Source organism: Nematolebias whitei, chromosome 4, assembly GCF_014905685.2.
Source record: "Nematolebias whitei isolate Nwh7 chromosome 4, NemWhi1, whole genome shotgun sequence".
Lineage (NCBI taxonomy): Eukaryota > Metazoa > Chordata > Actinopteri > Cyprinodontiformes > Rivulidae > Nematolebias > Nematolebias whitei.
The window spans coordinates 47,171,574-47,187,945 of record NC_056501.1 but is presented as its reverse complement, the minus strand read 5'-3'; the positions used below and the strand labels follow the sequence as shown (position 1 = coordinate 47,187,945).

Sequence of the window (16,372 nt, the reverse complement as noted above, 5' to 3'; positions counted from 1 at the left end):
TATATATATATATATATATATATATATATATATATATATATATATGCTGGGTATATACTGTATATTAGTCTTCAGTTCAATAGTAAACCATGAATATTTCAAGTGGCTGAAGATTTTTTTTGTGTGTGTGTTGTGTCTCACGGCTTCTTAGGCCCGTTACAGGGCAGGAAGGCCTTGCTCAAGTTCTTCTTGGCCTGCTGGATCCGGTTCTGTCGCGCCCGTCTCAAAGGTTCATTCAGCGCCTCATGTTCAAAGATCCTTTTAAAAGACTTGTCGAAGAAGCCGCTCTGCAGAGCACACAGCTGTTTCGTGACTCCTGCCTGCATCTGTCGGCTCTGATACGCCGACTCGTTGAACGGACCTGGATTTCAAGAACAAATGTCCCACATGATGAGCACCTTCAGAGAACATGGCTGATTACGTCAAACTTTGCTGACTCAACAACATCCTTCTAAGCATCACTGGTACCTCACAGAGCTGTGAACGCAAATAGTAGAGCACATCATGGAAAAATCTTTCGAACTGTGATAAAAGCACCAAATTCTGTATGACGGCTGCCACCTTACCGTGGTGGAGGGGTTTGAGTGTCCCAATGATCCTAGGAGCTATGCTGTCAGGGGCTTTATGCCCCTAGTAGGGTCACCCATGGCAGACAGGTCCTAGGTGAGGGACCAGACAAAGTGCAGCCCAAAGACCCCAATGATGAGAAACACAAATGGACCTAGTGTTCCCTTGCCCGGACGTGGGTCACCGGGGCCCCACTCTGGAGCCAGGCCTGGAGGTGGGGCACGCGGGCGAGGGCCTGGTGGCCGGACTTTTACCCATGGAGCTCGGCCGGGCACAGCCCGAAAAGGAGACGCAGGTCCCCCTTCCCATGGGCTCACCACCTGTGGGAGGGGCCAAAGGGGTCGGGTGCAATGTGGGATGGGTGGTGGCCGAGGGCGGGGACCCTGGCGGTCTGATCCTCGGCTACAGAAGCTGGCTATTGGGACGTGGAATGTCACCTCACTGGTGGGGAAGGAGCCTGAGCTGGTGTGTGAGGCTGAGAGGTTCCGGCTAGAAATAGTCAGACTCACCTCTACGCATGGCTCGGGCTCTGGAACCAGTTTCCTTGAGAGGGGCTGGACACTCTTCCACTCTGGAGTTGCCCCTGGTGAGAGGCGCCGAGCAGGCGTGGGCGTACTTATTGCCCCCCAACTTGGTGCCTGTGTATTGGGGTTCACCCCGGTGAATGAGAGGGTGGCCTCCCTCCGCCTACGTGTGGGGGGACGGGTTCTGACTGTCGTTTGTGCCTATGCACCAAATGGCAGTTCAGATTATCCACCCTTTCTGGAGTCCTTGGAGGGGGTACTGGAAAGTGCACCTTCTGGGGACTCCCTTGTTCTGCTGGGGGACTTCAATGCTCATGTGGGCAATGACAGTGAGACCTGGAGGGGTGTGGTTGGGAGGAACGGCCCCCCTGATCTGAACCAGAGTGGTGCTCTGTTGTTGGACTTCTGTGCTCGTCATGGATTGTCAATAACGAACACCTTTTTCTAGCATATGGGTGTCCACATGTGCTCTTGGCACCAGGACACCCTAGGCCGCAGTTCGATGATCGACTTTGTCATCGTCTCATCTGATCTGCGGCCACATGTCTTGGACACTCGGGTGAAGAGAGGGGCGGAGCTGTCAACTGATCACTACCTGGTGGTGAGTTGGCTCCGATGGTGGGGGAGGATGCCGGTCAGACCTGGCAGACCCAAATGTATTGTGAGGGTTTGCTGGGAACGTCTGGCAGAGTCTCCTGTGAGACGGAGTTTCAACTCCCACCTCCGGGAGAACTTTGAACATGTTCCGAGGGAGGTGGGGGACATTGAGTCTGAGTGGACCATGTTTCGTGCCTCTATTGTCGAGGCGGCTTACCAGAGCTGCGGCCGCAAGGTTGTCGGTGCCTGTCGCGGCGGCAACCCTCGAACCCGATGGTGGACACCGTCGGTGAGGGATGCTGTCAGGCTGAAGAAGGAGTCCTATCGGGCCTTTTTGGCCTGTGGGACCCCGGAAGCAGCTGATGGGTACTGGCAGTCCAAGCGACATGCGGCTCAGGTGGTTGCTGAGGCAAAAACTTGGGCATGGGAGGAGTTTGGAGAGGCCATGGAGAACGACTTCTGCACGGCTTCGAGACAATTCTGGTCCACCATCCGGCGTCTCAGGGGGGGGAAAGCGGTACGCCACCAACACTGTTTATAGTGGGAGTGGTGTGCTGCTGACCTCAACTCAGGATGTTGTGGGTCAGTGGGCGGAATACTTTGAAGACCTCCTCAATCCCACCGGCACGCCTTCCACTGAGGATCTCTGGTGCTGAGGTCACCGAGGTGGTTAAAAAGCTCCTCGGTGGCAGGGCCCCAGGGGTGGATGAGATCCGCCCAGAATTCCTTAAGGCTCTGGATGTTGTAGGGTTGTGTTGGCTTACGCGACTCTGCAATATTGCGTGGACATCGGGGGAAGTTCCCCTGGATTGGCAGACCGGGGTGGTGGTCCCCCTATTCAAAAAGGGGGACCGTAGAGTGTGTTCCAACTACAGGGGAATCACGCTCTTAAGCCTCCCTAGTAAGGTCTATTAGGGGGTTCTGGAGAGGAGGGTCCGTCGGATAGTCTAACCTCGGATTCAGGAGGAACAGTGCGGTTTTTGTCCTGGCCGTGGAACACTGGAGCAGCTCTACACTCTCAGCAGGGTCCTGGAGGGTGCGTGGGAGTTTGCCCAACCAGTCTACATGTGCTTTGTGGACTTGGAGAAGGCGTTCGACCGCGTCCCTCGGGGGGCCCTGTGGGGACCCTGTGGGGGGTACTCTGGGAGTATGGGGTACCGGGTCCTTTGATATGGGCTGTTAGATCCCTGTATGACCGGTGTCAGAGCCTGGTCTACATCGCCGGCAGTAAGTCGGGCTTGTTCCCGGTGAGAGTTGGACTCCGCCAAGGTTTCCCTTTGTCACCGATTCTGTTCATAACTTTTATGGACAGAATTTCTAGGCGCAGCCAAGGTGTTGAGGGGATCCGTTTTGGTGGCCTTAGGATTGCGTCTCTGCTTTTTGCAGATGATGTGGTCTTATTGGCTTCATCATATCGTGATCTACAGCTTTCGCTGGAGCGGTTCGCAGCCGAATGCGATGCGGCCGGGATGAAGATCAGTTCCTCCAAATCCTAGGCCATGGTCTTGAGCCAGAAAAGGGTAGAGTGCCCTCTCCAGGTCAGGGAGGAGGTCCTACCCCAAGTGGAGGAGTCCAAGTATCTTGGGGTCTTGTTCACAAATGAGGGAAAAACGGAGCGTGAGATCGATAGGCGGATAGGTGCAGCGTCTGCAGTGAAGCGGGCGCTGTACAGGTCTGTCGTGGTGAAGAGAGAGCTGAGTCAAAAGGCAAAGCTCTCAATTTACCGATCGATCTACGTTCCCACCCTCATCTATGGTCACGAGCTTTGGGTTGTGACCGAAAGAATGAGATCTCGGATACAAGCGGCCGAAATGAGTTTTCTCCGCAGGGTGTCTGGGCTCTCCCTTAGAGACAGGGTGAGAAGCTCGATCATCCGGGAGGGACTCAGAGTAGAGCCGCTGCTTCTCCACGCCGAGAGGAGCCAGTTGAGGTGGCTTGGGCATCTGTCTAGGATGCCTTCTGGACGCCTCCCTGGTGAGGTGTTCCAGACACGTCCCACCGGAAGGAGGCCCAGAGGAAGACCCAGGACACGCTGGAGGGACTATGTTTCTCGGCTGGCCTGGGAACGCCTCGGGATTCCCCCGGAAGAGCTGGCCCAAGTGGCTGGGGAGATGGAAGTCTGGGCCTCCCTACTTAGGCTGCTACCCCCGCGACCCGACCCCGGATAAGCGGAAGAAAATGGATGGATGGATGGTTGTTGATGCTTTTCTTTTAGTTATTTGATAAATCTGCCTGATTGGCCATTCCAAGATGGCAACATTTTTCAAAATGGCTACCAAAATTAATTTATTTCTGCACAGTAATCCTGTGGTAATGCAATTACTTGATCAAGTTAAATGAACTTTGTGTCAGCTCATGCGTTTTCTTCTGTCAGAGCTTTGTACTCTGCAAGTAACACTTTTAATTAAAGAATATAATAATTACTGGTACTCCCACCAGGAGGTTCTGTTTTCTCTAGAGTTGGTTTGTCTGTCTGTAAACAGGATTACTCAAAATATTATGAATGGGTTTTAATGAGATTTTTGAGAAAAGTTGAGGTTGTCACAAAGTCGTTTTAGAGATATGCAACAAAGGAATGTCAGCAAAGGTCAAAAGTTTATAAGACAGTTGTGAGACCAGCTATGCTGTATGGTCTGGATACAGAGACATGGACAAGAAGACACAAGAAAGAACTGGAAGTGGCAGAAATGAAGATGTTGAGGTTCTTCTTAGGAGTGACAAGGATGGAGACGATTAGAAATGAGATCATCAGAGATACAGCACAGGTTGAACAACTGGGAGATAAAGTTAGAGAGGACACACTGAGATGGTTTGACATGTCCAGAGGAGGGACAGTGGTTTGGACTTATCCAGAGGAGGGACAGTGGCTTGGACATGTCCAGAGGAGGGACAGTGGTTTGGACATGTCCAGAGGAGGGACAGTGGGCATATTGGTAGAAGGATGTTAAAAAATGCAGCTGCCAGGAAAAAGACAAAGCGATGTGGGGATGCAGTTAAAGAGGACATGGAGGTAGTTGGAGTGAGGACAGAGTGAGATGGAGGAGGATGACGACGAACAAGAAAAAGAACAAGATTTTTTTAATTTTTTAAACAAAAGTTTATTTATAAAATGAGTTAACACAACAGTGTTAAAAAATGTGATGAAAAACAACAAGAAGAAGAAAAACAAGAAGAAAAGAAGTTCAAGGTTCTTTATTTGTCATTTGTGGTACATGTGGTGGAACGAAATTATGTACACAGGGTCTCAGTTACATCCAACAATAAAATGTAAAAGAAAAACAGTAATAACATCTAAGAAAATGTATTATGAAATTCTTTATCAAAGGGTTCGTGAGCGATCGGCACCAGATATTCAGACAAGAGGAAAATGAAACACAAGGGACTGTAACTTGCTAGAATAATATTGTCATTTATTAATCTGCCACAAGGAAACAGCCAAGCAAAGTCATGTACACTCGTACACTCTTAACACACAAATTGATATGAGTATCTCTCACTGTGACAAATGATCGGGAAGCCTTTCGATCCAATGACAGAACTCACATCACAACTGCATGGCACCGCGCGCTGGTCCACACAAGACTTCCAAGTTCCCTTGCCTGTCACACCTCCTTTATACCTCTCCCTGACCGGATCGTGTGAGAGCAGTGAAAAACAAGTTTGATGGTTGTCAGGAGGACAGATCTAATTAAAACATGTTTTTCCATCATCAAAGCGATGGCTCATAAAAACATGTCCTTCCAGTAAGGAGCGCCGTGACCGTAAAAGCGGGCCAAAGCTTCCAGGTCAAAAGCACTCCTAATGCTTATTAAAGCATTCCTAAAGAGAAAACACTGCACCCCTCCGTCCCTCTGCAAACCATCAAAGAGTGTCCCAAATATATATATATATATATATTTGAATAGGCATAAAGGCAACATAAATCATTCCACCCTTTGCCTTTATGACATGTAAAACAAAATACAATCCCTAATATGTGAATAACACGTTGTATAAGTGTGTTTTCAAACTACATGTAAATGAGTGTAAAATAAGTATAAATTGACATAAAAGCATCAAAATAATCATTCCTATATCATTCCACCCTTGCCTTTTATGGCAATTTAGACATTTAATTCTGAAAAGTAACACACACAAAATGTATATGTTTGAATAGGCATAAAGGCAACTTAATATATTTTTATAAAACATATTTTTATATCATTCCACCCTTTTGCCTTTATGGCATGTAAAACATAATTCCACAATACAACTTTTTAGTTTTGAAAATGCCATCCCTTTAAGTTGAACTCTAAACGATCTCTGACCTCTGAATGGTCGAGTTCTCCTGAAATTGAAATTGTTCTGGGACTTTATCCTAAATAAACTCACTCACACAGTTAAGAAAATCCAGACGAGTTTCAAATCCCTGGAACGTTTGATTTATTACGTTCCCACTGACACGATCATTGTAAATCAAAACACCTGGTAGGTGTTCAGATTATAGTTTTTTTTCCCTACCAAACCATGTACCAAGCTGTATTATAAATTTCCTGATTAATTCTTTTTTTTTAAACCCTCCTAATATAAAAACAAGTTCCCAAAATACACAAAGTTAATACAGAGATACATGGATCAAACTAGTTATTCTTCTTTTCACTAAACAAACAAAAGAGATACTGCATATATTTTGCGCCGTAGATAATATTCCTGCGAATATATCCCACCAATGGTGAGCCGACGCCTACACTATTAGTTTTAGCCACATGTAAAAACCTTTCTTTGAGCCATGCAGGTGGACACTGTTAGATCAGACACGTTTAGACTTATGAGATTCAATCATTCGTTTCAGCTCTGTAGACCCATTTCAATGCGCATTTTGAAACGGTCTAGGGAGACTCGCCAGGGTACGTGCGAGTGGTGGAACTATAATTAGTTAATTGATAAGTCTGGTTGTTCCAAGTCCACAGATGTACACCATATGACTTTTATTGTTACTATCAAACTAGTTCTCTAGCCTAGTTAATGATTCCAATCACACAATACCTTGTCTCTGGTTAAACATGGGTTAACATGATTAGTTTCAACATACATATCACTCTATCAGCTGTCTCACATAGTTGCATGTTATATGTGAGATTTGTCTGTGGCTCAAACCACTCACCCTGTATTTAAAAAAAAAAAAAAAAACAGTGTCCTTGTACAGTTATTAAAGGCAAAATGTGATATTTGCATAACTGTGGTTGCCTTCATTACATTTTGTCAATTCAGGTTTTACAACTACCCAGTAGGAACTGGAAATGTTCCATAATCTCCTCCACTCATGATGATTCGATGTAGTAACCACCCTCTGGCAGCGCTCTTCCTGCATCTGTGCATGGAAAAATTGCAAGGTACACAGGAAAACAAGTTCAAAGCTTCAATTATGTTGGAGAGCACTTCTTCTGTGCTCCCCCACATCTTTCAGCTGCTAGTTTATTTCTTTTATCAGTATTTTGACCGTTTCTTCTTAAGTCATGACAACTGATGGCATCCAGACTCCAACTTGGGTAACTGCCAACGAAGCACGTCTCCTCCTTCTCCATAATTGGCAGTAAAATCAAACTTCGTTCTCCTTTTTTTTTTCTCTCTCTTTCATCTGGTTTAGCATGTACCGTTCTTATACAATGTTACACAGTGGGGTTTCCACACAATTCTAATCTGACATCCTTTAAGTACCACTGGGATGGTTTTCCTGTGGTAGCATGCCCGACACTTGACATAGGACAGTCAGTTGTGCCCTATCAGGAAGCCTTTTTGTGTTCCAAAAGTCACTTTGCACTCAGATCTTGCTTGCATTTTTTTTTTTTCAACCAAAGTGAACACCTGATCCTCCTCCAAGACACGTCCTGGTGTTGCTGATGAGGCGTTGTCCATCTGCAACAAGGCACGTGATGCCCAAACAGCCTGCACTCCCATCTGACTGGCACCTTGTCACCAGCTTCTCATGTTGTCCTCTGGACGGTCCCGGGTGTTCATTTAGAAAAAACCAAGGAAACATCAAGCTGTTGAAACGAAAACTGCTTTCAACAAAAAGAGAGAAGAATTAGTTTTCTCTTTAATAACACTTATGAATTGGTACATTTACCCATTTTTCCTTCTCCTGCCTCTGGGATATTGCAGACCCAGACCAATTTTATAACTTGAATTAGACCTGAAATCCATATCACTGGCTCTAGAGTCCTCAGATCTAGTCCAGCAGATCCAGGAGTTGCTGGACAGGCAGCTCTGCTCTGTCGTCAATTTTCTAATTGGTTCTTTTTTTTCTCTGACAGGCAGCTCTGGAGTATCATTCAATTTAAAGGAGTGGTGCCTGGTACAATGGGTCTGTTATTCAATTGAAACACAGCCTGCAACAAATTTACTTTTCAGTTTGCCAAATCATGTTTTTCATTTTCTCAGCATTTCTTTTTTTTAACAGTTCATTCATTCTCTTAATCAGCCCAGCAGCTTTGTGGGTGATAAGGAAATGTGATAAATCCATTCAACATGTTTTTCAGCTGACCAGTCTTTCACCTGTTTTCCAGTAAAATGGGTCCCATTATCTGTTTGTATCTGAGGGGGACCCTCATAAAATTATTTCATCATACTAAGACATTTTAAAGTAGATGTCTGATTTGCATATTTACAAGGATGAGTCACCAACACACCTGAATATGTATCTACAGCCGTACATACATATCTACACCCCTGTGACATGGCAAAGGGCCAATGAAATCCGTTTGCCAGATCTGATATGGCCCTTTCCTCCATTTGTCCCTGCATTTACTATTGTGACCCTCTCTTCTAATGCTGCATGCTTCACATCGTTGTATTTGCAGTTTCATCATCTGTCTTGTTCTACAACTAATCAAACAATTCTTCATACATAACCACTTCATGCAAAAAGTGTCAACAATTAACTTTTATTTATTAAAAAGAAATCTCATCAGTTTTTTCAAACTGAGATGTTAACTTTTTCCACAGAACCCCTCTTGAAAAGAGCTGAACTTTCACTTTAAATGTGAAACATCTGCAAAACAAGATGGTGAAATTCTTTTTATCTCAGATATTTTTGGATACTTCTAGAGTTGTTTTTAGATGCTGTCAAAACTATAGCTGCAGGTAAACCATTTATAAACAACATATGTTGCACTTCCTTCAAAGCAACCAGCTTAACACATCCAAACAACATATTTATTTCTAGACATTTCAAATCCACCCTTTTCCCCTTAAACCATCTTGACTTTAGGCATTTTAATACATCCTTAGTGGCCCAAAATGTCAATGCTTGGGCCTTTAATGGCAACATCAGATGTCTTAATTTCTCCTTTGACCTTTGGCATTTTAAAATCAATATCACCTTCAAGTTTTGGGGCTTTTTAATTTAACGTCAAAATCTGGGCTCTCTAATTCTGGACCTTTGATGTTCAATGTTTGACAATATCTGCTTTTCAGAGTGTTGATGTCAACTTTTGGACCCTACTTTTGCCCCTTTAATCCAAATAATGGCTTCCAGCCCTCAGCTCTTCTGCTGACACATCATCCATCTCAGCTGCATGCACTCCTGTCTGTATTAATGCCCTCCAGAAAGCAGAACGAGTAAGTTCCTGCATGTTTTTCCGGCCGTCCCTTCTCGGCCCACGACCCATGGGTTGGCTAAATGATTTTTTCAGTTTTCAGCTCTGTGTTCCTCTCTGTGCTCCAATCTCCGAGTGCACCCAGTTCCAACACTCTGAATCTACAATCCAACGCACAGCGAGCGCATTCCTTAGCCCATCTCTGCTCGCACTCCCCTACGGTCACCCAATGACCCTGTAAATCAGACCAATCCGATGCTATCTGTCGGGCTGTCTCTACACAAACTTCAAACAATGGTCTCGAGTCTTGCAAAGCTCTGACTCGATGCGCTGAATTCATTACCTGACCTCCACCTTTATCCAACAGCCTCGATACTCGAGCATCTGTGGGTTGTGATATTTCAGACAAGTAAACAACCTCTTTGTCTCCTGAGATGCTACCGTCCAAACTCGACGGATTCCATCCGTCATCCAACCTTGCAACATAAGCTCCGACTCGCTCCGGCGAAACATCACGCTCTTTCTTCCTCCCTTTAAGCCTGCATATCTGACCGACCGCGCCCTCAGCTACTTTAATCATGCGGTCTAGCTGTGCTGTCAGCATCTGCACATGCAGTTTCTGCAGCATGCACTCTGTCTGCGCATCAGATAACAACTGTTTTTGTTGTAAAAACTGTTTCTCTTTCTCCTGAACTTCCTCCACACATTTTTCAATCGCTTTCTTTCTCTTGAATTTTCCTCGCAACCGGGACACCTGCTTTACCGCCCTGCTTATTCTCACAAACTGAGCAAGCGACTGAGTGTGCCGTCCATTCAACAAGCAGGCGGTCCTCACATTCTTGTTTGCTCCGTTGAGCCTGTGATTGCATTTTCTGACTTTATGCTGAAGTCCTGTCACTGGTACCATCTTTTCTGACCTCTATTGCCTGCAAAAGTGGTCAAAACATCACCCGGACTATCTGCTTTCAGAAAAATTGTTCTAACAACTAAGATGGGCTTCTTCCCACCTCTTCAAAAACAACAAAAACAACTGGGATGGGACTTCTTCCCATCCCGGTACAACTTTTTCTCTGTTCCCCTCACGCCTCCTCAGGCGTCTGAATCAACTTTTTCTCTGTTTTAAACTCTCACACAAAGGCTCGGGGCGTCCCCCTCCACCTCTTAAACACAAAGCCAAGGTTGGATAACTCTCCCAACCCGGCACAACTTCAACGGACTCTTTGTCCAGATGCAACTCGCATCAACATTTCTCTCAACACTTTTTTCCCTTCGTTTGAATATGGTGCAGCCGTTCAGAATTATTTATTTAATTATTAACATCCCATCCTCGTCGCCAAAAAATGTATTATGAAATTCTTTATCAAAGGGTTCGTGAGCGATCGGCACCAGATATTCAGACAAGAGGAAAATGAAACACAAGGGACTGTAACTTGCTAGAATAATATTGTCATTTATTAATCTGCCACAAGGAAACAGCCAAGCAAAGTCATGTACACTCGTACACTCTTAACACACAAATTGATATGAGTATCTCTCACCGTGACAAATGATCGGGAAGCCTTTCGATCCAATGACAAAACTCACATCACAACTGCATGGCACCGCGCGCTGGTCCACACAAGACTTCCAAGTTCCCTTGCCTGTCACACCTCCTTTATACCTCTCCCTGACCGGATCGTGTGAGAGCAGTGAAAAACAAGTTTGATGGTTGTCAGGAGGACAGATCTAATTAAAACATGTTTTTCCATCATCAAAGCGATGGCTCATAAAAACATGTCCTTCCAGTAAGGAGCGCCGTGACCGTAAAAGCGGGCCAAAGCTTCCAGGTCAAAAGCACTCCTAATGCTTATTAAAGCATTCCTAAAGAGAAAACACTGCACCCCTCCGTCCCTCTGCAAACCATCAAAGAGTGTCCCAAATATATATATATATATATATATATTTGAATAGGCATAAAGGCAACATAAATCATTCCACCCTTTGCCTTTATGACATGTAAAACAAAATACAATCCCTAATATGTGAATAACACGTTGTATAAGTGTGTTTTCAAACTACATGTAAATGAGTGTAAAATAAGTATAAATTGACATAAAAGCATCAAAATAATCATTCCTATATCATTCCACCCTTGCCTTTTATGGCAATTTAGACATTTAATTCTGAAAAGTAACACACACAAAATGTATATGTTTGAATAGGCATAAAGGCAACTTAATATATTTTTATAAAACATGTTTTTATATCAGATATGTACTAAGAAAAACATCAGCTAAAAATACACTAAGTACTAATAGCATAAAAACATTACATCGAACATCAGCACAAACATGAGTCTGTGTGAGCGGATGAGCAGGCATGAACGCATCAACATGAAACAGATCAGCAGCAACATGAAACCGATCAGTAGCAACATGAAACAGATCAGCATCAACATGAAACCGATCAGCAGCAACATGAAACAGATCAGTAGCAACATGAAACAGATCAGCAGTAACATGAAACAGATCAGCAGCAACATGAAACAGATCAGCAGTAACATGAAACAGATCAGAAGCAACATGAAACCGATCAGCAGCAACATGAAACAGATCAGCAGCAACATTGAAACAGATCAGCAACATGAAACAGATCAGCAGCAACATGATGTGATTTGTCAAAGTGATTATTCTGGTTAGAGATTCATGAGTCTAACAGCCTCAGGGTAGAAGCTGTTCCTCAGTCTAGTGGTTCTACACTTAATGCTCCTCAACCTCCTTCCTGAGGGGAGCGGGACAAAAAGTGTGTGTGCTGGGTGAGTGGGGTCCTTCATGATGCAGGTGGCCCTCTTCCTGCATCTGGAGGTGTAGATGTCTGTGATGGTGGGGAGGCTGATTCCAACAGATTTCTGTGCAGCCTTCACCACTCTCTGCAAAGCTTTTCTTTCTGCAGCTGTGCAGCCTCCATGCCACACGTTGATGCTGGAGCACAGGATGCTCTCCACTGCACACCTGTAGAAGGAGGTGAGGACTGAGCTTCCCAGACCAGCTCATCTCAGCCGTCTGAGGAAGTAGAGTCTCTGATGAGCTTTCTTGATCAGGCTGGTGCTGTTGTTGCTCCAGCTGAGGTTGTCATTCATGTGTACACCCAAGTACTTGTAGCTGGAGACCACTTCCACTGCAGATCCTCTTATGTTCAGGGGGGTGTATGTGTGTTTGTTCCTTCTGAAGTCCACAATCATCTCCTTTGTCTTCCTCACATTAATGTGAAGGTTATTCTCTTTGCACAAGCTCTCCAGGTGTTCCACCTCTTGCCTGTAGCTGGACTCATCATTGTTTGTGATGCATCCCACCACCGCTGTATCATCTGCAAACTTTACAATGTGACAGCCTGGACGGGTAGCTGCACAATCATACGTGAGCAGAGTAAACAGGAGGGGGCTCAACACACATCCCTGAGGAGAGCCATTGCTCAGGGTTATGGTGGAGGAGAAGTTGTGGATCCTCACTAACTGTGGTCTGTTTGTTAAGAAGTCTAGTACCCAGTTGCAAATGGAGGGGCTTAGTCCTAGTGTGGATATTTTGTCCATCAGGCTTTGGGGGATCATGGTGTGAAGGTGGATGTGAAGTCCACAAAGAGCAAATGGACATAAGATTTTTTCTGCTCCAGGTGGTTGAGCGCAGTGTGGACCACAGAGGAGATGGCATCCTCTGTTGATCGGTTCTCATGGTATGCATACTGATGAGGGTCCTCATTGATGTTGATGGTTGTTTTGATGCGAGTCATGACCAGTTTTTTTAAGCATTTATTGACTATCGGGGTGAGGGCCACTGGCAGAGTGGTACAGTCACTGTAGAGGTTTTTGAGACTGGGATGATGGTGTCAGTCTTCAGGCAGGTGGGAACTGTCTCCAGGGTAAGTGAGGAGTTAAAGATGTCTGCCAGCACCTTGCAGAGCTGATCGGCACATTCTTTCAACACTTTCCTGGGAATGTTGTCTGGGCCAGTTGCTTTGTGCGGATTGATCCTCCTGAAGGTACTCCTTACTTCTGCTGGGGTCACGCTGAGATTCTCTTCATCCGGTGATGAGGTGAGTCTGGTGCTGGGTGGTCTGTTCAGGTCTTCAAAGCATATAACTTGTTGAGGGCATCAGGCAGAGATGGGTCTTTGGGGCATTGTTCACTCCTTCCTTTTTAATCTTTTATGCACTTAATGCCCCTCCACATGCTCCGAGGGTCTTGTGAAGTGAACCGACCCTCGATCCTCTGTGCATATGTGGCCTTGGCCCTCTTAATACCAGCAACCAGCTCTTTCCTAGTCCTACTCAGCTCCAGTGAGTTTCCAGACCTGAAGGCAGTGTTCCTGGCTTCCAGCAGGGTGTGCACCTCTGCATTCAGCAACAAGAACAACAACAAGAAGAAAAACAAGAAGAAGAACAAGAAGTTGAGGTTGTCACAAAATCAAACAATTAAATTCTGGTGATGGTCTGAATCTCCCTCTGGATCCAGGATATAAAGAGGATGCAGCTCGCTGCGCTGCTGACAGAGACAGAAAGAAAATAACGAGGACACAGACAAATAACACGTAGGTGTCATCATGCCTCATCTAGGTCTGTATGTTGATCGACGGACAAAGCTGACCGCAGAACGTCTGAAGAACGTGAGAGTGGATGAGACAGCAGCTGCAGAGATGTTGGTCTTGGTGGAGGTGTGCGCTCTTCAAGAGCTTCCAGTGTAGTGAACTAAGCCTCAGGTCAAATCCTGACCTTGAGGGCCTTCCTGGGACAAGAACTGTATTTCATTGATTTGAGTCCAGAAACACAAAATCAAGTCCATCCAGAGACTTTCTAAGTGTGTCCTGCACTGATCAATTGAAAGAACACTCTCTTTTTTATTATCATTACTATTTTACAAATGTCTTGATAATCAAAGTGTGTTTAATTCATATAATTTTTAAATGTTGAAGTGAACTACTTATTTTAAATCAAGTGTGAAACAGTATTAATGATTTTCAATCCTCATTCAAAGTAGAAATCTAGTTAATGTCTGTTACAGAGTAATTATTCATTTTCTTGATCTTCTGTCTGAAATGAGCAAGTTGTAAGTCGGTCAAACGTCGGAGACAAACGCAAACAAGTTTGTTGGAACGAACTGTCATGTTTTTAAATCCTCTCAGACGTAAATAGAGAAGCTGGCACCTGTTTCCTCCCAACTCGCCTAAACATTTCTCTTGTCTGTCTCAAAAACATTTTCTGTCTGTTCCAAAACATTTTTCTGTTTTTCTGACTTCTAGTGACCTCTTACGTCATAAAAACACACCCCTGATTAGCTCTTTCAGCCAATCAGGACTTCCCAAATGAACCGGAAACAGAACTCTTTAAATGTCGACACTTCCTAGTTCCAACCAGTGCGGTGGGAGAGCAGTTCAGTTCGGAGGGCAGAACCGAACAGAAAAGTTGCTGGAGAGAACAGGAGGTTCCAGACATGATCCGAAGTTCTTCCGAGTCTTGTGGGAATTATGGAATCTTCCACATCTGAGTGGAGCCTCTGACGGACTTACTCCTCATGTGAGTCCACCCGTGAGGTGAACGTGTGTCGAACGAAGTACCGTCACTACTTCGGACGATTCACAGCTGTTCCTACGGAGACGCTGGAAAGGTGGCGTTAAATGGAACTCCGTACCAGTGGAGACATCTTCTACAGGTAAAGAGTCGATTTGCACTACCTAAGTGTACCGAGGTGAAGCTGGGATCGAATGGAGAGTGCCGTTCTGATACAGACACATATTCCCTCATCCATCTTTTTCTCTCCATTTAAACTTCATTTCCCATCTTTAAACTCTTCTATCTTGCCAGTAAATCATCCAGATATTTTCATAAATGTCTGTTGTAATTAAGCTGTGTTATTGCTTCAATCAGAATAATCACGTGTACAATGTTTGATGTTAAACTTTGATTCTGTTAATAAATGACCGCATTCATTTGATGGGTCAAAGAAACTTAACGTCTCACGTCACTGATCTCTGTCACATATCTGTCAAGTAGCTCGAAAAAGAGAGAACCCGTTTAAATTAAGTATAATATCAGGTACTTGAACTAGTCCAGATATTATAACATGTAGTGGAGCTAACGAAGCTAACCGACCAATCCCACTACACCAGTAATAATCATAAATCAACCACTTTAGATGTTTCCAGGAACCAGCAGGTCAAACTGTTCAGAAGACTCCGAGGAGCTGCAGGCCACATGTGGTGCTTAAATCACGTCTTACACAATTCTTGAGTAAAATTGATTTTAGCTGCTTAGTTAAAAAGTTTAGTTGTAGATTTAGAAGAGAGAAAAAACTGTACTAAAAAACATCCTCTTCAGTGTCTATTTTATATTTTTAATTTTTGTTGTGGCCAGCAAGCCCTGCTACTGTTAATTAAAATAAACTAAATGTGATCATGCAGTTTATCTCACATTACATTCAGGGTGTAGTATTTATACATGTTAGAGGCTTGGATAAGTGTGGTTTATATTTGCCTTTTGTTTGAATTATTATAGTTGTAATTTTGTTACTAAACTGAAAATGATGACATCATCAATTGGTTCAAAGAGTTTGAAGTTATGAGCCAGTAGTTGTTTGATGTGATGGTGTTATAACAGGTTTATCCCAATTCAAGCAGCGTTTTAAGCCTTTATTTTAATTTAAAATAAAACTATGAACCATTTCTTAGATGGAAAGACTTTGATTCAAAACAATCCACTGAATAAAACAAGTGAAACAGTTAAGATGCTTACAGCTGTTGGGTGGAGAGTACTTGTCTCCTACAGAGATGTAGCTCATCTCCATGAAGACACCCAGACGCTCCAGGTCACTTTTTCCACCACCTGACAGCATCTGACACGAACACACGCACGCACACGCACACACACACACACACACGCACGCACGCACGCACGCACGCACACACATGTTTGAGAAGAGTAAAAGGATTAACGATGGTCGTCAGATCTCAACATACCTGTGGATGAAGGGTTTCTGTCTGTGTGAAACTTTGCGTGCTGACCAGTTGCTATGGAGACAGTGACACACAAGGAAGTAGGGAGATGTTAATTTCAAAATAAAAGCAAGAAAATCTGCTTGAT

At 44.5% G+C, this 16,372-nt stretch overlaps 1 protein-coding gene across 1 annotated transcript in view; it reads right to left on the bottom strand.

Moving 5' to 3' along the window:
* c4h4orf47 (chromosome 4 C4orf47 homolog) overlaps positions 1-16,124 on the bottom strand; it is a 24,725-nt gene extending 8,601 nt beyond the window's left edge. Inside the window, exons 1-2 of the mRNA XM_037675106.1 lie at positions 16,025-16,124; positions 142-361 (exon numbers count right to left, since the gene is read on the bottom strand). Of these exons, the coding sequence (XP_037531034.1) occupies positions 142-361; positions 16,025-16,124 (320 nt within the window). The remainder of the gene's footprint in view (positions 1-141; positions 362-16,024) is intronic.
* Between the last annotated feature and the right edge of the window lie 248 nt (positions 16,125-16,372).